The sequence below is a fragment of the Thunnus albacares genome, chromosome 1 (genome assembly GCF_914725855.1).
Source record: "Thunnus albacares chromosome 1, fThuAlb1.1, whole genome shotgun sequence".
Lineage (NCBI taxonomy): Eukaryota > Metazoa > Chordata > Actinopteri > Scombriformes > Scombridae > Thunnus > Thunnus albacares.
In genome coordinates this window covers 32,659,711-32,686,418 of record NC_058106.1, presented here as the reverse complement: position 1 = coordinate 32,686,418, position 26,708 = coordinate 32,659,711, and the positions used below count along the sequence as shown (strand labels likewise).

The 26,708-nt window shown below is 38.8% G+C and overlaps 2 protein-coding genes across 2 annotated transcripts; one reads left to right on the top strand and one right to left on the bottom strand.

The window, feature by feature from the left end:
* Window positions 1-41: 41 nt before the first annotated feature.
* Window positions 42-6,427, top strand: traf6 (TNF receptor-associated factor 6). The gene is made up of 8 exons (XM_044355416.1): window positions 42-124; window positions 1,392-1,717; window positions 1,995-2,145; window positions 2,865-3,023; window positions 3,142-3,213; window positions 3,681-3,758; window positions 3,877-4,206; window positions 4,539-6,427. The coding sequence occupies exons 2-8, from the start codon at window positions 1,392-1,394 to the stop codon at window positions 5,142-5,144; spliced, it is 1,722 nt and encodes a 573-aa protein (XP_044211351.1). The 5' UTR covers window positions 42-124; the 3' UTR covers window positions 5,145-6,427.
* On the bottom strand, window positions 5,674-26,708 carry trpm5 (transient receptor potential cation channel, subfamily M, member 5). The gene is made up of 26 exons (XM_044355414.1): window positions 26,637-26,708; window positions 24,671-24,738; window positions 23,341-23,497; window positions 23,072-23,252; window positions 22,420-22,586; window positions 22,100-22,277; window positions 20,625-20,689; window positions 20,004-20,189; window positions 19,570-19,669; window positions 19,250-19,368; window positions 18,102-18,449; window positions 16,462-16,605; window positions 14,047-14,170; window positions 13,694-13,839; window positions 12,775-12,887; window positions 12,579-12,680; window positions 11,829-12,087; window positions 9,512-9,630; window positions 9,204-9,336; window positions 8,897-9,071; window positions 8,600-8,768; window positions 8,282-8,460; window positions 7,976-8,108; window positions 7,550-7,622; window positions 7,309-7,399; window positions 5,674-7,153 (listed from the first exon to the last, which is right to left on the bottom strand). Exons 1-26 carry the CDS (start codon window positions 26,661-26,663, stop codon window positions 7,005-7,007), a joined length of 3,705 nt encoding a protein of 1,234 aa, XP_044211349.1. The 5' UTR covers window positions 26,664-26,708; the 3' UTR covers window positions 5,674-7,004.

Genomic DNA, 26,708 nt, shown 5'->3' with positions numbered 1-26,708 from the left:
CGGTGTCGCTCACTGGCGCACCACACACACAAAAAAACCCTAACAGGTTATCTTTGATGACGTTTGGAAAAAAAAACAGGAAATTCTGTAGAAACGAAAAGTTCGAGACGTTTTCAAGGCAAAGGTGAGCATAATATAACGATATATACATGCTTTTATAGACACAGTCAGTGTTTGAATGCTGCTGTTGTTGCTGAGGAGGACGTGTGTGATTGCTGCCTGCTGGTTTGGTCAGTATCTCTCTTTTTTTAATCGTGTTTAGCACTGTCGATTTCAAGTTTTGAGTTCCGCATCCAGGGGCATGACTGGTCCCTTAAGTGACAACGTTGTCATCACTATTTAACGTGTGCAAGAGATTTGATTTAATTTATTTGTACTAAAATAAGTTTGCGACATTCTGCGTCAGTACACCCTAATAGCTGTTGAACCACAGTAGTTAGGGCCTTGATGAGTAGTGCTAATTATGAAAACTAATGACCTTAACGTTATTTCCCTTACAGATGTCGCTTTACCTCATTTTAGAAATTCACAGTGCCAGTGAGCACTGATCTAAATAACTGTTAGTTACAGTGCCCACTCCTACACGATATATTCTTCAATCTTACGTCATTTAATAACAGTATGAGTAACAGTGGTTTCCATGCCTACACATCTGAAGCTGTGCTTTTACTAAATTGATATAGCTCTTTAATTGTGTTGATATCATTTTTTATCTCGACGCCACAAAGTGATACCATGACCAGAAAAATAATATTCAACTCAAATTCAAGATTCAATACTATTATATATTTATATATATATATATATATATATATATATATATATATATGTATATATATACACTAATAAAACATTTTTTTTTAAAAATCAATACTGTATTGCCGTTTCAGTGTAGTTGATAGAAAGTTGATTTGGTGACCTTACTCAAAACAAAAACAAAAACAAAACAGAAACCTCAAGACATCACATCAGCAGACTGAGACAAGTGTTAAAATCATAGTTGAGCTTCATCAATCAATAAAACCTTTATGCGTAGAAATGATAGGCCTAAATGATAGGCCTAAATGATCAAAACAATTAGTGGATTTATGGAAATTTAAACAGCAAAGTTATTTTTGAGTCATACAAACAAACAGACAAACATTAAGTGTTGTCCATACCAGCACAATAAAATTGCATCATAACACCCTGTGATATGGAAAAATGTTCTAACTGTCCTAAAAAGACGAGTCTTTTCTGAGCTTTCTTCAGTCCTGTAATAGTGTTGACCTCACACTTAAAAGAAAAGAGAATAGTTGCTGATGCCAACTTGAAAAAATGATGAATATATACAAGTAATGTAAGTAATGCTTTATTTCCTTACATTTTCACCTTTTTGTCCTGCTTTCCAGATGTCTTGCTTTGTTAGTAATAAGGGGAGTTTGGAGGAGGACAGCTATGAGGGAGCTGTTGGTGGAGAGCTGTCCGGCTGTGCCTTGGCGATGATGGAAAAGGAACAAGAATCGATGCTCAGCCCCTCAGAGAGCCCTGGTACCTTCATCAGCAGCAGCTCCAGTAGTCTTCAGGCTGCTACCCCTCTCCAGGGCTATGACGTTGAGTTTGACCCACCTCTAGAGAGTAAATATGAGTGCCCTATCTGCCTCATGGCTTTGAGGAATGCCATCCAAACACCCTGTGGTCACCGTTTCTGCAAGAACTGCATTGAGAAGTCCATTCGGTATGCTATTGCGTAACTGTCTTGAGAATATTGAGCGCTAATTTAGGTTTGTAATGCAATTTATTAACAACAGCTCATTCTTGAAGAGTCGTTATTTCTTTGTTAGCAATAGCAGCAGAACGATCTGTCTTATATGCCTTCTACTATAAATAATGTGTAAATATTGTAACATTTTGATCGTATCACAGGCTTTCCTGCTCAAATATAAGCAAAGGGCACAAAGTGATAATCATAAGGCTAAATCTAAAGAATTGCTTGTCTTCCTCCTGCTATACAGTGATACAGGACAGAAGTGCCCTGTGGACAACGAAATGCTGTCACAAGACCAGTTGTTTCCTGATAACTTCGCAAAACGGGAGATTCTCTCGCTAACTGTTCGCTGTCCGAACGCTGGCTGTGCTGATAAAATGGAGCTCCGACATTTAGAGGTAAGAATTTTTAAAGGATACGTTCACGAATTTTCAAGTTTGTCTTCAAGCAATAGTCAGGCTTCCATATGAACAGTGAAACAGGTTTTGCTTGCTGTAATCATGCCAGGAGGGGGGGTCCACAGACCCTGTTACATGCTGAAAACATTCCAGAGTTTATTGGAAGTTAATATGAAGTTTCAGCAGTCTGAGTTGAGCTGATATATCTTCTATAATGTTACAGTCTTTTAAGTACAGAATTGCTTTGTGTTACTCCCTCCTCTGCAGCTCAGTATGAAAACACTGTCTTTGGAAACCATAGAGCGCACTGACTCAGGTGTTGGCTCAGTTTGCCAAAGTGCTTAGCTTTCTATCTAAGCCAAAAGAAATATTTTTTTTTATGCTTTGATGTATGAATGAAGCACTGTGCAGCAACTGCAGATTGATGCATGTCTCAACATTTTAAGAGGCAGTCAGTACAGTACAGAGGATGTCAAATTTTTATGAATTAGCAAAAAACACTTTCACATCATTTTGTATTTTTCTCTGACATATGGGCACAGTAATGGGGTGAAAGGGACTTCAGGGGCTATGACACTATTTCTTGTTATGGCATGTAATAAGTGAATACCTGCATCTTCCTCTGGTTTAGACGATGACATTATTATATGTGGACCGCTGCTGTCCTACTACTGAATAAAATCAAATGCATTGTTTCAATATATTGTTTTTTCTTCCAGAATCATGTGGCACAGTGTCAGTTTGCAACTGTGCCTTGCCCACAGTGCCAAAAGTCTGTGAGAAAAAGCCACCTCGAGGAGCATATAACTGTTGAGTGCCAAAGGAGACCTGTGTCGTGTCCAGATTGTGTGGCGTGCTTTGTGTATGAGGAGAGAGAGGTACCGTTGACTCACTCATGACCCACTCCAGAATAGTTCCCCCAGAAAAATGGTTTAGTTTCACTGTGTATCAATGAGGATTAGTTTCCTTACAATCTGGTTTCTGTCGCTTTTTCAGCTTCATGAGCAGCAGTGTCCCTTTGCCAATGTCACGTGCCAGTACTGTGAGATGGTTCTCATCAGAGACCAGGTGAGTGAGCGCTGCATGAGTAATGGCTCCATTCCACCTAGGTGTGTGGTTGTTACCCTGTTATCGGGTATGTAAGCACACTGGCATGGCCTACTGGGACATTACATGTATTAGTTAAAACTGTGTTTTTACAGCAATGACAAGTCACAATGTCTGCTGTCAAAAAATGGTAAATCAAAATCTTTACACTTGTGAATTGTTAATCATTTAGCCAACTTCTGTCAACAAGAACTTCTCTTTTGTTTGAACAATGGGGAACCTTTCCTGTGCAGTGTCACAGCTCATGTGGATACACACTGATTCCACAATAGTAACTGTAAGTGATGATGGTTGAATGATTTTCTGTAGGAGACAGGAACTGAGTTGTTTCCAAAAGGTTTCCCTCATTGACTTTGTTATTATAGTAATAACATGTTGAAAACCTGATTTGAATAAATAAATATGAATGAAGCTGTTATTTTTTTCAGATGGAATCTCATTGTGATACAGATTGCCCAAAAGCACCCATCGCCTGTAACTTTAGCACCTTTGGATGCAAGGAAAGGGTAAGTTATCAAATTTACACTGTTGGGACAATTGTTGAGAACCTGCTTGTTACTAAATTACTAGTCCTTTTAGTCGACCAGACCAAATATAAAAAAGAAAAATTGTGTTCCTCTGTAGATGCAGCGCCACAACCTGGCTCAGCACATGCAGGAGTTCACACAGATGCATATGCGCTACATGGCAGAGTTCCTGCGTGGCCTTAGCCTTAATGGCACCACACCAAAATCCCTCTGGGCGCTTGGACATTCTGTTCCCCCTGAAGACCAAGGAGCTGCAGCATCAGCATCAGCATCAACCTCTAGTGGTTCCAGAGCATCTGCAGGTTGCAGCAGCAACTTTGCCTCATCTCAGCCTAGTGAAGAGATGCAGAGGCTCCGGGAGATGGATAAACGACTGGTAAAACAGGATCACCAGCTGCGTGAGCTCATCATCCTGAAAGAAACGCGGGTATGGGAAGTCCTTTAGCCTCAGAGTAGTAATATGTGTGTGCGGTTTGGTACCTGAGTGGTTGTACGTAAAGAAATACCTTTAAATATATATTTTGTACTTTCTTTTTTTATTAGCTCTAGTAAAAGAAGACATGAGCCATGCCTTTATCAGTTATAGATTTATATTTTTCTTCAAGGCAAGAATTGTGTCTTCTTTTCTTTTCCTTCTGTTACAATTGTATTGCCAGCACATTGTCTCTACCTGTTAAAGCACAGACATTTTAGATCTTCTCATGATTGTCGTTAAGCCTGTGTTTGTAATTTAAAACTATTGTCCCATCTCTTCTTCAGGCAGGCCAGCTTGCAGAGCTCCAGCGTAGGGTGTCTGTGCTGGAGGAGACAGTAAAGGAGCTGGAGGTCCAGCAGTGCCACGGTATCTTCATCTGGCGCCTCAAAGGTTTCACTGCCCACTTGCGAAACCAAGAAGCAGGCCTACCAGTAGTTGAACACAGCCCAGGCTTCTACACAGGTCGTCCAGGCTACAAACTGTGCCTGCGCTTACACCTGCAGACCCCCAACGCCCCACGCTGCTCCAACTACATCTCCCTGTTTGTCCACACCATGCAAGGATCTTTTGATGGGCAGCTGACCTGGCCGTTCCAGGGCACCATCCGACTCGCTATCCTAGACCAGGGCCCCGAAGGTCAGCACCACATGGAGGTGATGGAGACTAAGCCAGACCTGCAAGCCTTCCAGAAGCCCACCATCCAGCGCAACCCTAAAGGATTTGGCTACGTGACCTTTCTGCACCTGAATCAGCTGCATCAGAAAGCCTATGTTAAAGATGACACTCTTCTTATCCGCTGTGAGGTCACACCACGTTTCGACAGTATCTTTCACCGTGAGGGACCAACAGTACAACCTAGAGGGCCCGAGGCCTCAGTTTCAAGGGACTAAGGTCAAACTGACATCAATGGGATCACATACTGAACCTTTGTCAGTCATGCTGAGTTATCAGTACAGTACATTTCCCAGTGTTTCAATACTGCTTGATTTATTTTAATGGTTGAACATTAGGAGGAAGAAAATTGGTGTTCATACCCATTCAAAATTTTGACAGTGCAAGTATGCTAGTATTTATTTGTTCACCATTTTTTGTTAATGTGATTTTTGTTTTTCAGAAATTCATGCAATCATTATATTTCAAATAATTTTAAGTTGTAAATGTACTCACACCTGTATGGTACAAACTTTCAGAAAGCCTTGTATGTTCAGCAGATAGGAGCTGAAAATACCTGTTTGAAATGTCCATTTGCAACCTGCAGACTGAATAAGATTTTTTTCTGGGTTTAGGAGACAGCACTGAATGTTAAAGATACCCTGTGGAGTTTTTGACCACTAGTGGCTTGTTCTCAAAAAGATTTTTTTTCCCATTCACAGTTTTTTTTACAAAAAAAATATTACAAAAGACATTTTTGACCATGTGTGCAGAAAGTCAGTTGGCTTAGCTATTCAGGGACTCTAATGTGCATGCACTGTGGACCCAAAAACATGGAAACCTGGACAACCTTTTCTGTGTATGCGCCAGGTGAGCAACTTCTTTGGAATTAATGAGGTGCCATCTTGGAACATGGTATCCATTTCTCAGTGATTGAACCATGAAGCAGAGGATTATCATGTTAAGTGGAGAGAGTGAAGCTGCGTTTAAAGCAAGAACATATATATGACGTCCCTCCATTTTTACGATATTCCACTGATCGACATTTGATGATTGACATTTTATTGTGGTGGTAAAATGGCAAACAGCATAACAATGTGTTAATAGAAACTGATGTAAAAATGTTTTATGAAGAAGGAAATGCATTCAAGACATTTTTGAGCTTCAAGAGTACGTATAGTACATCTTGATGAGAAACACTGTCTGTAAACATAACTGTTTGATTTCAAGAAAATTCCACGGGGTACCTTTAAGTTATTTTATTGTAAGAGAAAGTAACTCAAAACACAAACTGCTTTTGGATTTTAGCATGCCATACTTCATTACTTTTGACTGTACTTGTATTTTGTCATCAGCAAAAAAATGACAGCACTCTTTGAACTCGGTGGGCCCTCTGTCACCAGCTTTCATCACTGCTGTAAATTTTTGCTGAATAGTATAGCTGCTACAGTCAGTGAGTTGCTCTTTTAGCTTTTAATAGAGTTTATGGTGCCTTTCTCACAAGTTCCTGCCTAATGTGATCTGTGTAGAGAAAAAAAAAACATGAAGTTAACTTACTACTGTATTTATCAATAGTAGATAAGAGTTAACGTCATGCATCAGTACTTTAAAACAATATGCTGCCCGGTTAGGGTTTACAGCTGTAGGTAATAGCCTGAATTGTATTTCCTGTCTTCTTCTTGTGCCTTTAGTATTGTGATGGCCTTCCACTGTGTAAATAATGATCAATATTATCATTGTAATACATGAATGGTTGTTTGCTCTATAAGAATTAAATATACAATACTGAAAAAAAAAAACTATTAAAGTATTTACTAATCACAGCCAAGCCTACTTAAACACATACTCACCGTAGTATCTATCATTTGATGTCTTCTACTCACTTGGGCTATATAATATATGAGGAAAAAATATTATTATTGATCATTATTAAAAACCAGGAGGACATCTGTCGATACCATATAATTTTATTAAATCAAATTCAAAACCAAAAGTGCCCATTTCCTCCAATTATATCATCATACCTTAGTATATTAAAAAAAAAAGACTTATAGTATTGTAATTGGCTGGCTGTATGCTACCAGCTAATCTTATTGCTTTTATTCATCAATGTAAGGGAACTTTTTGTTAGCTCCATATCCTGGATGACCTGGTCTGGCTTCTGCTCCTTCTTGTTTGGCTTCTTTCTCTGGTTGACTTTGAGGTGCCTCGTTGCTGTGGCTGCTTGCCTTGCAGCCTGCCAAAGACACTGCCATTTTGTGGCACATGAAATAACATTGAATTATATCAAAATACGAGGATATAATCATGCAAGAGTACAATCACATGATGTTACTTATTATGATTCTCATTTATCTTTCCTATTGTTACCAAATTTGTGTTTCTGACTGCCTCTTAACTCACCTGGAGCTCTCGGTGCGTCTTTCCCACACTTCAGTGTGCTCTGAGCAAAGCACTCCGCCATCCAGGACAACACATCTACACAGTATCTGACCTAGAGACAAATCCAGAGATGACTTAGGGCTATGTTAACTATCACTGTCTGTCAGATTACTTACAAGCTAGATTTTTATGTGAAATAGGAAATTAGAAAAATGCAACCTGATTATGTGTCAAATGGTGTTCAGCACTTTATAAGTCTTACCTGAGCTTCCAGGGCTGCCAGTCGTTTCTCTTGGTCCTTGAACCCACCAACAATCCTCAGCAAGCTCTGGACCCTTGGTGACAAACAAGCCTTGATCAAAATCTTATAATAATACAAATGTACCAAACAAGTATTTGATTAGACTGACTGGCTGTACCTATCCCTATTTAAGGCTGCATTAATGAATTTGGCCACAAGGGGACAGAAGACCTTGAAATCAAGCTAGAGTTTGATGCTGGGCAGGTAGTGTATAGCTGGTTATCAGAGCTTGTTTTATTTACTGATTAATTCTAATTAATGCAGCTTTAAAGAAACAAACATAGTATCATCTAGTCAATCACCAGGTTATATATCCAGCTCTATGCTATTATGATTATAGTCTATGACCATGACACAGATAACCCAAGGAAAGACAATGGCGGTTACTTTGAGGAGGTACTCTTGAGTCTCTCCTCACTGCTCTCCCAGTGCTGCCGCTCCAGTTTGGCCAGGTAGTTTTCTTTCTGCACCGTCTCCCATGTTATCAGCCTCTGGTCTAGTCCTGCTGGCAGCTCTCTCTCTGGTAAAAAAAAATATATATAGATATACATACACACAAACACGGAAGCAGTCCAACAACCAGATAACCAACAGGCAATTTCCATGGATAAAGTAGGCAAAGGACACTGTGATAAGATAACCACACTGTGTGTTTGCAAATGTCCCTTGATAGAAATATGCTGAACTTCATACCAAGATGCTCCTGTTTGGACTCAGGCCGTTTGACAAGGCAGAGGAAGAGCTGAGAGAGGTGGCTGATGATGATGAAGGGTGGAGCCAGTGCTGGGCGGCTGTGGTACTCCACGATCAGGTTGTATCTCTGGAACTTCCAGAAAATGTCCGTGTTGCCCTGCACTACCTGGAAAGTGTAGCTACAATTTGGAAAAGAAGAACAAAAAGCTAATTATTAGCTTCAATAAAATCAGGATATGTGTTTCTTCTGATATACAGTATTTTTCTTCTTTTCCATGAGTAGCTTTTGATTGTATTTCAGGATTCTCAACCCCTGACCTGAACATGGCAATGAGCAGGTTAAGTAGCAGGACATTGGTGACAAGAAGGAAGATGACCAGAAGCAGGATGACCAGCCAGTTGGCATACACGTTGGGACATGGTGGCCGTAGGCCTTTGATAATCTCCTCTGAGTTATCGGTGCAGTTAATTTCAGGCATACGAGCAGCTGTATTCCGTTAAATGAAAGAACAAGGAAATAAGATCATAAGACATGAAATTCAGGCCAACAGAAAGCCAGCCCTGCATCATATTTACAGTGAACAAATATAGAATTTGCAATCTACTGTAATTTACCATCTATTTCCTCCAGTGGGATCTGGCCGAAAATGTGCAGGTAAGGGCGATACAAGGCTCTGCGAAACACCCAGTCAATCCTTGGGTCATTGGGGTGGAGAAGAGCCTGGGTGGCCACGCCGTACGCAATGAGCCACACACTCAGGAAGAAGAGGAAGAAAAAGACGTCCTTCATCTGAAAAGAAACAAAGTTTTCATCGTCTTTATGGGTTACACAAGGTCTTCGCTATCTCGATTTATGAACATACACATCACTTTGTATTGTCATGTCATAAATGCTTTGATAGTAGTGCTTTGTTTTACTCACCATTCTCTCCACAATGATGATCTTTGGGCCCAGCTGCTTATGAATGGCAAAGATGTGGATCAAACGTAGAGTGAATACCATGAAGTCTATTGCCAGAACTGTCCTTCCTGCCTCATAGGTGCCTTCAGCCATCCTGTAAAACCAAAGAAAACAGACATTTCTCACTGTGTGATTTACTTATTTCTACCCTTTTTCTCCTGTTCCCAAATTATTTTTACTTTCTAGTCTTGTGTCTAAATCTTCATACCTTGTAACTTACAGCCTCCAAACTGCTCTGTAATATTGTCTTATAAAAAGTGTCACCTTACCTGCACGATACTCCGACAACAAAGAGTAAGATGGCAACCATGTCGCACTTGTTCCAGTTGTCCTCCACATAGAGTTTGAACTTCTTCAAGATGCTCATCTCTTCATCCGTAAAGAAGCTCTGCATCACAACAGATAGTTTATATATTACTATAACACATAGTCATTTGTAAATTTTTGAAAAATCAAAAAAGAAATGTAGTGGCATTTTTCTTTCTGTTGTACAAGCCTTGCTTTTATTTTTAATTCTATTTAATTTTTGTTAACAGATGTGTGCTTAGTAGGATTGGTAATTTGAGCAAAATTGACACAACATTTGTTTTGTTATGACATAAATTAAAATATACTGGATACAAAGTATAAGTATACAAGTGTATGGACATCATAAGTCTCTTTCATGCTGTTGGTTCAAGAAAATGGGACTAAAACATATGTTTCATTTGGTACATAATAAATCAGTTTTAAATTTAAGTTTTTAGTTTGAAATTTGTTATAAAAGTTGTGTGCTACTTTAAAATTGGCATTTAACATGTTGAAATACAGTATTCACATCCTGAGCAGTTCTGGCGATGGAAAAAAATCTGCTTTAGTAAACATTATCAACATTTTTTAACCATCAATTTTGTCTGAACTGTTTTTTTTTCTCTTTTAGAGCTGAGCAATACATTTCTCATGTTTGCATGCCCTCTGCCAGGTCATGCAGTGGAGCCACGTTCAGACACATCTGCAGGGCCAAAAGGGAGTTAGCAAGTACACAGCCTTGCTGCTTTAGTAGCACCTGCAGTGTCATTCTTCTGAAATGCCTTTTACACCTAGAGTGTAAGGTTTACTCTCTCCTGTGGTTTGAACAAGCCACCTGTAAGTGCTCCAAGAATCAGTGCTTGATCCCTAGATGGCATACTTGGTTTGAAAACAAGCTGAAGGCAGTATGATGCTTTTACAAAGTGACACACTGGTGTGTAAGCCCTGACTGTCATACCACAAAGGCCAACATGACAAGAAAATAACTAGCTAACTAATGCCAACTACAGCATCACAAGAATGACCAGGATGCAATGATAAACAACCAAATCACATCTGTTGCACGACTGTATACATTTGAGATCACAGGGTCTTGTCAATGTACTATAGAATACAATTTGTCTTAATCGGCATTATCATAACCGCTAATTCTACTTCTTATAGATAGTTTTCACTTCAGACAAAAAATATAATTATAAAGCAGGATGGGACTGTGTTCTTTCTTGCCTGTATACACACAACACTGCTGTCTGACCTTTTCAGGACATAAATGGTTTGTTAATACAGATGGAAGATTCTGGGAACAAATAATATGTTGTAGAATTAGAGACTAAGGGTAGACCAACTATGAGTGAAATTATAATTATCACAGATGTATTACTATTAGTTAAATTTTAGCCAATAAGTCAAAAATAAATAAATTCAAAGTCAAATTCAAAATAAGTCAAAAATAAATTCTGTATAAATAACAATAAAAATGTATGTCTGGAAACATGCACTGTTGGCACAATGTACAGAATTGAAAATCCTCAACATACATGTGAACCAGCGAGGTCTGCTGATGTAATGAGCAACCTCATTGGTACCAACACACACCAATTCATGCAACAACATATTAGTTGTCACAACTATGTGAGAGTGAGCAGCCTTGCACCAGCCCATCTATCAGATTCAACCCTAACCTTGTTCTAACAGGGGCCCCTGTGGCGTTGTCTTCTTTAGGGACAGGCATGCACCCCAGAGTCATCTCTTTGAAGGCACAGAGGCCCCGCTGGGCTTGGTAAAATGCCATGCCAGCGGAGTATAGCAATGTGGTTCTTTTTTTGGAAACCTGCGCTATAGTTCTGTTCAGCTCAGGGACTTCCTGAGGTGCACAGTGAAAAAGCGACCTGAGGGAACAGTGGTGAAGGCCTGTCTCATCTGGGGCTTTTGTGCCCATGGGAGGAAGGCTCAGTGGAATCAGCGCAATAAGGGATCATGCTTGTCTGACCTCACAAGCTCACTGGGAGGGAGTCAGGCAGAGAGGTGAAAGGCTCATGAATCCTTAAAGCCCCAGAGAGAATGAGCTTGTTGTAGCAATTCACATCACCTCCTACTCAGATGTGTCTGATGTGTCAGGCCTGAACACTGTCATGCAAACAGAGCTAAAAGAAATGACAATACTTCAAAATGAGTGTCCCAGTGCATAGGTAGATAGATATGGTTCCTTAAAAAAAACACTGAATAATGATCAGAGGACTTAGAATATGTGTGCAAATATAAAATGGAACCAGTGGGATTGAATGCTTTGACAGTCACCTGTCGAAGTTCCTCCAGCACCAAGGTGAAGACCCAGAAGTAGAGTATAATCTCTGGGGCTCCAGGTCCCGAGGGCGGTGGTGGGCGGAAGTCCAGCAGGAGCACATAAGTGAAGAGGCAGAGGAAGGCAAAGTACATGATGACATTACCAAGGAACACAGTGACAGCAGCACTCCAGAAGCGACGCCAGCGGCGGAGCAAGAAACGCCACCACACTGAGGCACAGCTTTGAGCTGCTGGGCCTCCAGCTGGAGAGTCCCTGGAAAACAAAGAATGGGAAACACATTTAAGTATTTCTCCAACTCCTTTTACATACAAAACACAACTAACAAGAAATAATGATCTATGTATAGAGTTTATCCTGTCTTCTTAAATTGGAGCATGGGAAGATTTTTGATGTTGTTTAAACCATTGGATGGTTGGTTGGTTGATGAAGGTTGGATATTCAGATTTTATGTTATAGTTTCACTTATGTAGTTTATTTTATTTGTGCCTCTGTGACGGGTTTTAGCATGTCTTCAGCATATTTACGTTATGTAGTTTATATGCTTATTTTATATTTAATATGTTTATTATTATGTTCAAGTTGTTCTGTGTTGTATGACTATTTTTCCTTGGGGAGAAATAAGAATAAGATTAAGACATTTAACAATAAAACAACTAAAATTATGCTTACAGTTAACAATTTAATAAAGATATATTTTAATATTACTTAACTACAATTTCATCATTATTTGTCTACAAACTCACAAAGAGTCATCATCATCTCTTAGCAGTAGAGCGTCTTCTGTATCCAGACTGTCCAGCTCCACAAACTGCTCTCGACCATTACGATTATCCAGCTCCTCATCGCTAAGAAACACACATGATAGTGTCAGCGCACATAACAAAGAGACACATGGGCACACACTGTATATCCACGTGACTAAGAAAAAGGATGAATCACCTGAACTTTATGAGGTTGGTCCAGATGAGAGGTGGACAGAAAAAAGACACCACAAGTTTGGAGATGGCTGTGTCTGTTGTCATCGCTCCCCACCAAATCTTTGTGAGGAGAGCCTGCAGTAAAAGATGAGTTTTTAATCATAATTTAGCTTAAAATCACAAAGGGTTTTGTATCAGTGAAAACCTAACTTGTGTGTACCACAAGAGGGCACTATAAGCCTTAGAATATTTCTGCCTTTCCGTCTTGTGACTAAATCCTTAAAAGTATCTTATGGTGAGTTAGCCTAACTGTTAAAAAAATGTTATTTCTCCCTTTTGATCAAAACATTTCACATGATGTGTGGGCCATTTCCTTCTCCACAGCTGTACAGTAGCAGTAAGGTCACTTAAATGATGGGACACCTGATGCTGAGTCATGGGTCTTTTATAACAGTAAGATCCAGTAAAATACACATTATCTTGACACATCAAACATGCACTGAATTTTAATTAACAACTACCCATTTTAAAGGCTATATTATTCCAACTGTGTGCTTTAAATGAAATATTACCTGTCTGTCAAGGGTTTGCTGCATACTAACTTTCATTGCTGACACTGAATACCAATTAACTATCAACGATGACTTTGTAATGACAAGGACGTCTGTTGGAGGGATGTTTAAGCAAAACTGTGCACTGAATAGGATCCAGTGAAATGCATATCTAATGACATGCAGTACCCTGGAAAAGTTTTTAATTACTGCAGGGCAACTTATTGCACTTATTAACAAAGTATTCCATTACAAAAAGCAGCAAAATAAACTACTCTTGTCATCAAAGGCACGACATGTTAAAACTGTTGGATGCAAGTTAAATATTTTACAATGGCTGAATCAGTTGCACTGGAGCCAAATGAGCATATGGACGTGTCTCCTTGTTACCTGAACTCCATCATGGGCAAAGAAGGATTTGGCATCTGCCTCTGTTGCCAGGTTAAGGACTGTAGATTTGCTCCAGCAGTGTGTTCTCCTCACTAACAAAGCATAAGCCCTGTCTTCACTGTTGGAGTAACACTCTCCAAAGACATCTGCCATGATACAGGAACAGCATGTCAACCATTCAGCTACATTCAAATTCATATTTTATTCCCTTCCGGTGGGATCTGTTTGTGCTTGTGAAAGAAACTCCTGGTTTGAGATCAGTGGAAAAAAAAGACACCTACATCTTTTGCTTGTTTGACCTTTACTTCTGATTACACTGTCAGCTGTTGTCATGGAACAGTTTAAGTACTCACCAAGGGCAAACTGCTCATACTTGGCCTCCTTCATGCTACGTGCAGACTCAGCCTCAGATTCCAGTCGTGCCATCTCTTTCAAAATCTTACAACCCGCCAGCGCTGCTGCAACAGCCTCAGGGCCCTGCAGGATTAAAAGAAAGCTGGATCCAAGAAATGGGTCTGAGAGTGGGATCTGAGAAATCTAGTTTAGAATTTTAGAGAGCTTCATCTTTTGCATCTAAATGGGGTGTGTCATGTGCATCTGGCTGCAATTAATACATTTTCAAGTTCACCTGCTGTTTCTAAAGGCCCGTGTAAATTTAAACCATGCTCACAAACAGTATATAATTAATCTTTCCCCTATGTTTACCAACAGCACTGATGTGAATAAAAAACTTTAACAGTGTCAGAATACATAAATATCTTAGATTTAGTTGTTGTCATGGTACATCTACTAAAGATCTCAGTTTAAGTGGGATAGCAGGTTACAATCCTGTGTTTTTTGGTGTTGCAATTTTTTACAACCTTGGACTCAACCAAATACAGTCTCACTTTGGAAATGACTAATGTGGTGTTTTTCACAGAAACAGAGAAAAACTACCTGTACCAATGTTTTTTCAAATGGAAATCACTGAAAGAAAACAAATCTGAATATATTCTGGAGCTTTTGTAAATGTTTGGTAGTTTGGCAAAGTATATGTGATTTTTAGTCAATAGGCTGAGACATGCCCTAAACAACTGATATGCTTCAGAAGTATAAGGAATATTAATAAGGAATATATAATTTGATTTTTTTAGGGTAAGTTTATTCACTTTTTTGCCAAGAACTAAATGAGAAGATTCATACCACTCTCTTATCTGTCCGTTCAGAATAAAGCTAAAGCTAGAATACTGTTAGCTTAATTTAGCCCAAAGACTGGAAACAGGGAGAAACAGCTAGCACTGCTCCCTACCCTGGCACATAACCTCCTATAAAACCACAATTTGTCATTTTTACCCTTTGGTTTTTGTACAGATTAAACAAATTGAGTATAATATGTTAATTTGAGAGGTGCTGGTAGGCAGAATATCTTTAATTTTGGAAAAAGCCATGTTAGCTGTTTCCCTCTAGTTTCCAGTCTTTATGCTAAGTTAACCATCTCCTAGCTCCAGCTTCATTTTGAACAGACTAATCTGAGAGTGGTATCGATCTTCTTCTCTCACTCTCAGCAAGAAAGCGAATAAATGTTTATTTTCAAAATGTTGAACTATTTTTTTAAACTCAAACTTAAACTTAAACTTGTTTGTCACATATACATGTGAAGACCAAAGAAGGAGGGTGTTTATAGGAACAAGAGAGCCAAAGGATTCCCAATGTACTCTTTTATATACAAAGAAAATCTTTAGCTGATCCTTTCTGGTAAGATGGCATCATTCTACATTTTGTTTAATGTATTATATTATCATTTTCTAACAGGCAAAGGCCCTACACTTTGTTGCAGAATCATTTGTAGGAATAATATGAAAAATTTGCGCATGAGAAGCAACATACTAAAACAGAAGGTTCTCCATTTGAAGTTAGTCTGAGTGGTGTGGACCTAATATCTCTTTGCTTGAATCATCAAAGATATTTATACATCACACTGTATAATGTTACTCCTGGGTTCATATTAAATTGAGATATTTTGCTAGCATAAGCCAGGCTGCTAGGATAATTGTGATGAGGCCTTCAACATGAGCTACTTCAAGCAATCAAATTATGAATGCAGATATCCCAGCCAATGCCTGAGTGGTAAAATGATTTGCAGTGAGGGGATGTACACACACTGAATGCAATTACCATATTTTCAAATACTGTTTGAAATAAGACACAGTAAAGGAGCACATCAGGGTGACCACTTGTGAGATAACAGTAGGCTAATTGGTTCCCTTAGTTCGGGGAAGGGCAATAAATAAATGTAAGGTGCCTTGAAATGTTGAAAACAAAGAGCAATTATCATTGATTGATGTCATTTAAACTATTCATAAAGCATCAATCCCATGTCAGGGCATATCTCTCATTAACTTAATCAGGATTTAGATACGCTTGCACTACCTCACCGTCCGTTGAATATACTGCCCCAGCAAGCAGCATGACCTTCATTTGAATAATGTTCTTGGAGATAAGATAGCTTTTTAGTTTACCTCAGTTCTTGATAAATATGCCGCTTGCTGGGCCCTTTTATCTAGAGTGACATTTTCATATGGCAGGACTGACCTACACCTGCACTGTGCTGGCCCACATCCCTCTTGTTCACACTGAACACAGAATACAAACAAGAACAATATAATTCAGCTCACTTCAGTATTGGTATGAGTAGTATTTGCCAATGCCAGGCACATTTAGACTTTTATTGATTGAGCTACACAGTATTGAGCTGAAGCTGAACTGCCTAAGAAGCTGACAAGACTGACCATGGCCCAAAAGTAGTTAGCCATCTGCTGTCGGTTCTGAAGGACAGCCCAGAGGAAAAGATCCCTCCAAGGATGTTCGCAGCGCTCCTCTAACTCAGCCAGGTTCTTCTGGCTGTGGAACAGTCGACCCTTCGCCGGCTTCTCCTGGAGCACACACAAAATGCACCACATGTGATAAATATGTATTTAAGAAAGAGCAGTTGCACACAGTTTATATTATGTGCAATTATTACATGAGTCATTAAAATCTGTGCCAGTCATGAATTCAAAATTAATTACTTCCTCTGCCAAGGAGGTCATATTTTTCTGGTAGTCTGTCTGTCTGTGAAAAGGATATGTAGGTACCTATGGTAGGTACCTGATGTGTCTTTCCTGCTGCTCAGTTGTTGTTTTTTATGTTAACTTTTAACCAATTTGTTTATCTGTGTTAAGTTTTTTGAGTGCCTTTTAAAGTGCTGTATGAATAAAATGTTTTATTATTATTACTATGTCAAAAATGCATTAACTGATTTTGATGCAACACATTTTAAACTGGCAGACCTTCAGAAAAAAAAAAGTTTCGATTTTGATTGTGATCTGGAGCTAGAATGATATTTTCTGAATGATCTTTTTAAGCTATACAGCATGACACACACAATATACAATACACAACATAGAGGAATAAGTAATTGCAAATCCTGGAAGCATATTAACCGAATCATATCTTTTAACGTAGCAGCATGTTTTGTTTGCAATGATAATTGGTTTTAGATAAGGCAACTTCATAGAATGTGCATAAAATAACATTAGATTGTTTCATTTATTACATGACTATGTCCACATTGTGAAAAATGGTGTTATTTCACTTATTGATTAATTTTTTGTTTTGTTCAATTTCAAGCTGTATTTTTCCATGAGATATAATACCAGCCACCAGTGGTTCCTGACCTGGAGGTCAGGGCCCATTTAGTGAGTTCTGAGGAGTCGTTAGTTAACTAACAGTTACAAATTACATAGTTCTGCTACACAAATGACCCTCATTTTTTCTTGACTTCACTCTCATCACTGTTTTTTTTTGTGAAAATAGAGATATTTTACTTCTACCAAGTCTCATGTAATGGTCTCTTGACTTCCTGCTCCTCCCTGTTGACTTACACCATATTTTGGCACAAAAAAACACATAAAGCAAAAGAGAGATCATTCTAAAGTGTTAACCACTGGAATATCAGTTTAGGAGAGAAAGACTGATTTGTTAGGAGGGGCAGAAAGGTAGAATAACTTGAAAAATTGTGAGGCCTTATTGATTATATTTTATGAAGTCACCATAAAAGATTCAGTTTTCCAGGAAGTGAGTTTACCATTAAGTCTGTCTATTGTCTATTTCATTACATGTTTCAGGCCTCTAACACTTACTCAAATGAAATAATCTCAGAGGGTTAGAATGGAAAATCACTCTTTGCTCACAACTCACAGATATATTCTAACTGTGACACAGGGTCACAAATAGACGTTGCTTCATTTTAAGGTGTCACAAGCCAAAAAGGATGGATACCACCGCCAGGAGCAATACAAGATTGGATTTAATTCATCAGTTGAAAGGGTTGCTTATCGAGTGCAGTATTTATGATTGACTTAATCTGTAGAGACACTATATCACTCACTGTGGGAATCTTTTGGTAAAAGCCTTTGCAGGAGTCATGGAGAAAGTCTTTCAGCACTTTGGCGACCTCATACAGGGTGAAGCGGGGTTTCCGGTCCCCCTGCTCAGGCGGGTGGTGCCCAGGAGGGCCGGGTGTCCTGGCAGCACCAAGCAGAAGCTGTTTCTCCTCATACTTTTTGAGGAGCAGGTTGTGGAGGAGGCTCTTCTCCGACACAGACCAGTAGAGCTCCTGTAGACGACCGTAGGTAAGGAACTCACCCAAGTTCACACCGTTGTCCACAAAGAGGCGCACAAAGTCAGGCTTGTCATTGATCAATGCGTCCATCATCACCTCTTCAAGGTCGCATGCCTGCAGGGATCATGTTTCAATGTTAGAGTGAGTCATAAAGCAACTGTCTTCTCTTCTTCCTAGTCAAAAGCTTTTTTAATTGTCAGATTCTACAGTTTACAGTGGTTTGCCACTCTTATATTTGTGATATCTGAAAAGTCATAGTCCCTTTCATACTGCTTGAATACAAATTTTGACAAATAAGAGTAAAACTGAAAGATATGCTCATGCAAAATTGATTTTTTAGGGATGGCAAGGTCGGGCCACCACTCCACACAGAAATTTCTTTTTATAAACTATTGGATGGATAGCCATGAAATTTTGAACAGACATTCATGGTCCCCAGAGGATGATTCCTACTGACTTTGGAAACCCCTGACTTTTCTTCTAGTGCCACCACAAGGTTGACATTTATGGTTTTTAGTTAAATGTCTCGACAACTGTTGGATTATTTGTTGTGAAATTCGGTGCAGAAAATGAATTGTAATGACTTTGGTGGCTTTTCATCTAGAGCCATCATCAGGTCGAAATCTTAATCTGTCTAATACTTTGGTTTATGACCAAATACCTGCAAAAATAATAACCCATAAACATCAGCTGAACCTGGTGAATACTACCTGCTACCTGCATGTTAGCACTGCTGCCGGCATGCAGATGCTAACATTTAGCTCAAACCACTGCTGTTCCTGGCATTCCCATCAGCCTCAGTTGTACTTGTTGTTTTTTTTAAACCTCACTGAATGTTGCACTAGAATGTCTGATGATTTTAATTACCATAATGACAAAAACCTTTTAATTAAATTACCATGTTTTTGTCTCACCTTCCACTCCACATCTCCATTAAAGATATCACTCTTGGCAATGTCTACTCTGTTCCAGGCCACAGCCAGCTTTAGTTCATCAAGGAAGTCTTGGGCTTCCTGACTTTGGCTCTTACAAGCTGACACACACACACACACACACACACACACACACACACACACACACACACACACACACACACCACACAAAATGTCAATAGGATCACAAATGCTCAAATGTCAGGGTTCTATATCCACGTGTCAAGTCACAACAACTGTAATTGTACAGCCTCAGAAAATTGCAAGTTTCTTGATAACATATCTCACAAGAAGTACTTTACCCTTGACTAGAGCTTTGAGGATGACCGTGTCCAGCTCGGAGCTCTCCTGTTCAGGGTCATGGACAGTAAGGAGATGCCCGTGATCCAATATCTTCTGGATCTGATTGGCAGGTTGACAGGCAGTCATTACATATCTTATTTCATTTGAGTGAAGTAATATGCAATTTTATAATCGCTAATGAATTGTTTTCTCAAATTACAATCTCTTTGCTGCATGTTTCAGCTTGAAAAAAAACATTATTTGCATTTTTTCCTCCTCATTCATATTCTTAATTAGGTCATCACATACAAATTTTGAAGATAAAGATGAAAATCCCACTATAGCTGCCCTCACAATCTTTCCCAGTCTGCCCCATTTTTCTGGCAATGTTCAAGTCTTGTGATGTGCATATCTGTGTATGTGCCTGCCTCCATGCTGCGCACATCGCTCTCACCAGCTTGACCCAGTTACTGATGTCTGTGCTGTGGTGGGCATTTGGAAAGGTGTCCAGCAGCAGCTCATGAACACTGTCCGTATCCCAGCAGCCCCTATTCATCAGCGTGACGAGGATGTCAGCCACACCTCCTGAGCCTGCCAGAATCAGCCATGGTGTCGAATTGCCAATGCCTTTATACATCCGCTACAGAAAGGGACACAATGTTCAGACTTGTAGACAAATTCACGAACTTCCTCATTTTCACTCAAAATGAAACTTAAACAGAGAATTATATTGATCAGTGTTAGCTGTAGTCTATAATCTCTTCGGTTATGGCTCTCTTTATGCAAATAAATTGGTGGCTCTGACATGCTTTCAAGCCAAAGAGATTACTTTTGTGAGAACAGAGGAACAGAAAGAAATCATTTGTTTCTCAGTCTGGCTTTGGCCTTCTCCTTCATGACATGGCACAACCAAAATTTGATTCAGAGCCTAATTCTCAAGTCTCAGCCACTGTTCAAATCCAGATTGTGCACAGTTATATAGCCAAGAGATATATGAGTTTCAAAAGGTCACTTTGCGGTCATGTTTTTGAAGTTCTTGTATATCTCAAACAGCGTATAGTGAAATGAGACCAACCTTTAGGATCCTGGGTTCCCCGTGGACCAACAGACACAGGACAGGGATCTCAAAACTTCCTGCACCTGCAAGCAACAAAGTCAATTTATAAAAATAACCGTTGTCTGGCCAAAGTATTTTGGTTCGATATAATGACAGAATTCTGCATTTAAATTGGACATAATACTGCCGTCATTTCCAAAATTTTCTCAGATTGCATCATTTGAGCATGGTGAAGAGCAAAAACTATCCAGTATTTCAGTATTAAACAACTTAGAGCAGAGAAAATAAAATAAAATGATTATTTCATGTTTCATATCTTGTCAATCATTTCACAGATCCTAAGACTGGGAACCACTATATTAATTTAAAAGAAAAAAAGTTGATATATAGCTCAGGATATTGCTTGATGTGAAATATTAGACTGGTGAAGTGTGTGCACCCACTAGACTAGCCTTAGCATACTTCCTGACTACTCCCACTGATTCTAATCACTGTCAGTGACAGAGGAGTTTGTCACAAGGTGCATAAAATGTGCTACGGTTTCCCTGGAACAATAAAACTACATTATACAACTTTGTACAATGGTAGCAGACACTAAGAGATAAATTGTCCCCATTTTTTTTGACTATTTTGCTGATTGACAGTTGGTGGCAGTTACGTGCGAAGAAGCATAGCAGTCTTGCAGGCAATGAAGAAGACTGCAAGCTAGCAAACATGGATGTAAAAGTTGCCAATTTAAAATGTTTACATAATTGAGATGATATGAAAAAGAAAATGCATTCAATGCATTTGTTTGACTTCAAAGATAAACATTTTTTTGGTGAAAATTAGTGGATGCAAACATAATTTCATTTTACAAGAAAACTCCACACAGTACTGTACCTTTGTGATGGAGCGCCACTTATCTGTCTTAACTTTTTATTTTATTTTATTTTAAATCAAAGGATACAAAAGGAGTCTTATTTTCTAAGTTCAGCCAAGGCCAAGGCCAAGTTCAGTTCTAATTTTTTTTTTTTTTTACTTCACAGGAGCAGTGTCAGAGCATAACTGACATATTAAAAGAACTGAGTAGATGCATTTACTCTACTCTGACAATTTTGAGGCAATGCGAATCTATTTCACAACAACTCATTTGGAAACATTTAGTGGTGGACATTTTATATTGCAAATTAAGATTTTACCATATGAACCATATGAAGAGCTCATAAAATATGAAGCAGGGCTTTTTTACTAAAAACTACCAGTGTATGAAGCAGCTACCTGAGCTATGTACCACACCACAGTGAAATAATGCTTTATGCATCTATAATTTAACATTCTCAAAAGGACCATTTGTCAGAATGAGTACTTCTATCCTTTGGATATTTAAGTACATTTTACTGCTTATATTTATTTAAAGTCTGCGTAAGTAAATGTAAAGACAGGATTTTAACATTTAATGGAGTTATTCTTTTTCCATTACTGGTTCCAAGAAGTGGCCGAAAGGGTTTTACCTCCATAACCAGTGCGCTGAAGAGAAATGTGTTTGAGCAGCTTCATTCTCATTTCGCTGGTGGCTCCTGATCTGTTTGGATCCTCCTCCACCAGCACAAAGTGAGAGTGGTGGCTGTCCAGGGAATACACTGACCCATGGGGTAAGTCCTGTGGCTTGTATACTGCTGGCTCATCCACCTTAAGATCATGAATGCAAGTACGCCAAAAACCACAGGACAGCACAAAACACATAAATGTTAAAGATGTAAATACTTGCTCATACAGTAGACATTGCTGCCAGTTTTTATTAGCTCTATATGAGTTGTGTATGTACAGAAACCTTGGCAGAGAGTAGTGCCTCTTGGTTGTGGATCATGTTCCAGGGTGCGATGCCAATTGCCACTACGCGAACTTTAGAGGAGGTGCTGGCCAAGGAGTGATCTCGCACTGCCTGGCCCAAGTGTTTGGTGATGCCAAAGCGAAGGCCGTTAGTCAAAATCCATGCCCCTGGTGAACAGAAAAGCACTTGCATGTGTGTGTTTATGCGGTATAGATTAGCTTTTCCGCATTTGGTAGCAAGGCCCACAGGGACTAATGAGTCACTATAATGTGTATGTATCAAACTAGATAACTGTGACCAGGGTTACGTAATAAAGCGCTGTGCTATATGTAGTGCTATTTAGAATATTGCCTTATATGGTCATAAACCATGATGGTCTAGTTATCCTAACATGCATTACAATTAATGGGAATATTACTATATTATTACTAATATTACTAATGATGCAATTACCAAAACACCTCCAAACCATGAATGAAGATTTCCTGACTCTAAGTACTTACAGAAAAAATAAGATTTTATATATCTAAATGAAAGACAGGCCTCAGTCTTGGTGATGTGTATATTTGCTACCAGCAAATAGAGGGCATCAGAGAGCCCATCCTTGATCACTGACTGTTGGTTAGACAAGCCAAGGCTCCTTGGTTTTCACCTGTGCTCTGTGCAGCCTTCACAAGTCCTTTTCTGAGAGTGTCCCTGAGCCAGGGCTTCATCTGAAACAGCTCATCTCCTCCCACCAGTTCCACCACCAAGTGTGGAGGAGCAAGACCCCACTCTTGTGTCAGCATCTGGTAGATCAGCACTGGGTCTGTGTTGCTAGACACCCTCATAAACTGCATAGAAGGAGACAAGTCGATATAACAATTATTTTATCATCTATTGCCATGGTGTAACCTACAGCATTATGTCATCTAGTCTAACCTTTCCTCTTGTCTTAGAAGAGCCAATGAAGTCAATGTCGCCCACTCTTCCAGTTGACCAGTGACTCTTCTCCATTTTGATTCTGCTGGCCAGACCCCTGGCTACATTCTCCATGGTCTCGTCCACAGTAGAGCAGCATGAACAGCCCAGGAGGACACTGAAAGTGAAACACATTTAATTGATGTTTGTATTGTATCTTATAAATCTTTCTTAACCATGATTAAAACATCTCTAATGTATCTGGAATCACCTGTAACCTCTCTGGTTTTGCACTCCAATAGTGCTGCGAGCACCTAAAGAGGCCTTGTCATCTTCAAACACAAACTAAAGACCTGCCTCTTAAAGAGTATCTGCACTTACATATTTTTAGTGTCTACTCTTTTTATCAGCTGTAGTTACCTCCACCAAAGAGGTTATAATTGTCCCATTTCCTTCCAAAAACAACTCCTTTCAGTGAAGTTTGTTAGAAAGTAAGCCATGGGTCAAAGATGTAAAGAATACTGTACGAAACACTTAATGTTTTTGATCCTGAACTGCAAGGCGTAGAAGGATTTCTTGTCTCCAGAGGAATCTTTCAGTACAAGTTTATTTCAAGCTAAATCTTTCACCATAATGCATTTTTGCCAAAAAATAAAAACCTTATTTTCTAGGTTTTTCAATATTCCTCCTACTAGTCTTACCCAGTTGTCACTAATATTTGGATGATAGTGAACTAATATTAATCTTCTTTTGTTGTTGTTGTTTTTAATGTCATATAATTTTCTTTATGTTTTAATAAAATTAATTAGATATCATTTAAATATAACCTAACTTTCTTTAATCTAACTTTAACCCTCACTTTCATCCTTGTACGGAGACCTAATATTCAGGGTAAGCAGTTCAATATTATCGTTGAATGTATTGATGCAGATCCAGATTAAAATTACTTTAACTAATTTAAAGGATTTTGCCTTGTTGGATGTATGTCTGAGGCTTTCCAGTTTTGCTGCTGTGTCGCTAATATACTGTATCAAGAATGTAGCACTTTGCTCTGCTTTTTTCTCTGTATTTAACATTTAATTAAGTATTCTTTTCAAGGAAAGTACGACCGGCTCTCATGAATAATTTAAATGGAAAACTATACTTGAAATTAGTTTAGGCTTGTTAGTCCAGTACAAATATTTGCTTCCCATTGCACATCTTCCTGCAGTTAATCACTGAGCTGATCTGGTTCCTTGCAAATGTTTAATTTCAGTTGGATCTGGTAGTGCATTATGCTCAGCACTTTGTTTCAAAGAAGAGCTTTTGTTGTCTTTGATGTCCATAGACACATACACGTATGCGCACACACCTGTGCTCCTCTGACCACTCCAGTACATCCCCGCATCGCAGGCATCGTGTCTGCGGTTGCAGCGTCCCCTGTAAACAAATGAATACACAGATATTATGCCCATTTTCCACTAAACCCATTATGACTCACTCACCACTCTTTTCACAGATGGAGAAGGTTCTTAGAAGTACTTGTGGTCAATGCAAAGTTGGCAGAATTTTCATCCTCGCTTCATATGCAAAGTGCTGCCTGCCTGATGTTTGAACTAGAAATGCACAAAACACTGCCACTCATATACATGAAACCAAGCAAACTGGGCCACAATACTGCGGGCTCCCACCAGAACCCCTGAGCATAAAATCCCTCTGATACCATATCATTTGACAAAAGAGTATACAGGTTTTTATTAAGCAGTCTGGATTGTTAAGAATGTGCTTATGATACTATGACATGGTTTGTATGTAGTTATTGTTTTACAATAAAAAACAGCCACAGTCTGTTTATCTCTGACTGATTCGAAATAAGACAGATTTCAGAAAGGAAGCTCATTCATTATTGATAAGATTATCCCTTTGCCTGAGTGAACACAGGCTTTTATCAGTCAGTCTTATTTGCATGGGCACTTGAGCTGCTTGTGAAAGATGATTAAAACAAAAATGCAACACAAGTGCACATTTCTTTGACAAAAAGCAGCAACCACAATTGTTGCCTTGAATTCGGGAATGTGTTTTAATAGTTGTGGTGCAATGGTTAACACACAGACTGAAAGTCAATTTGTGTTAAGCCATCTGATTTAATGTTAAGGGGAGCAGCCTGTTGTGGAAGCCTTTATTTGACTACAGGTCTGAGTTTGAGAGGGAGAAGTCTATTGGACATGCAAACAGGACGATTTGCATGTAAAGGTAGAGGAAAGGATGCCCAGCTGTGTGAATGTGTGTGTGTGTGTGTGAGTCTCACCTAAACACACACCCTTTCGTGCACAGACACACACACACACTTTACATCTTGCTTGAAGTCTGGCATGATGAACTTCACTTTTCTCAATAACAAGAGAGGATTTTCCTGGATGTCTGAGTCTATTTGTGTACATTAGCACTGCAGTTGCAGTATATAAGTAAGTGTTGAATTGTGCGGCCCCAGAGTCTCTCTTAGACACATATAGAAAAACATTCCTTCTTTTAATTTTAAAAGATATATTCTTGGGGGAAAAAAGTAGAAATATAATTTTTCAACATCATTATTTGTTATTTGATATTTGATATCAACACTTTGCAACATTGTAAAATCCAATAAACCTTGTTGAGAAGCAATATCACTGAATCTGACTGAGCATCTGGTAATAAATATTTTGCTATGAAAATGCGTACTGAGGAATAAATAATGTAGAAACTGAAGTTTGAAAATACAACAAACCCATCTTTTCAGTTTCTGAACTTTTTATCTCATGGTAAAAATTCAATCTTTAACTTAGCTATTAGAAAAGAGAGGTACGATGTTGCAAATAAAAAAGTGCAAGTCTTTGCAGGAATGGATTGATTATGTTTAAGAGGGAAATGCATAAAATATGCATCTACATCTGTAGAACTTGTAAAGAGGACACATAAATAAGTACATCTCTTTGTTCAAGTTTTTTTCTGCTTGATCTGCAAGTTAAACTATTCAACAGTTTGATTATATTATAAATCTAAATATTCAAATTGATTCCATACTGACACAAAAATATATAAACTATTCTATCATGCAGCATAATCATATGATCATTTTGTTCATTTTCATTAATGCTTGTATTGACTATTCTCATATGGCATTATTTCCTTTGACAATATAGGATTGAACCTGTGTGTGATAACAGATGCACCTTTATGTGAAAACATTTGTCATTATGAACAATACACATTTTAACTTACCTGAGAGCATCTATCTTTCCACATAGCTCTGTTTAGACTCCCTGTTTAGACAGAAAAAAAGTTACATTGTACATACTCACCAGAGGTGTGCCTTGTCTGTCCTGCATGGCTGCGATGAACGCTCCTCTCCTCCTGCGTACCTGCACACACAG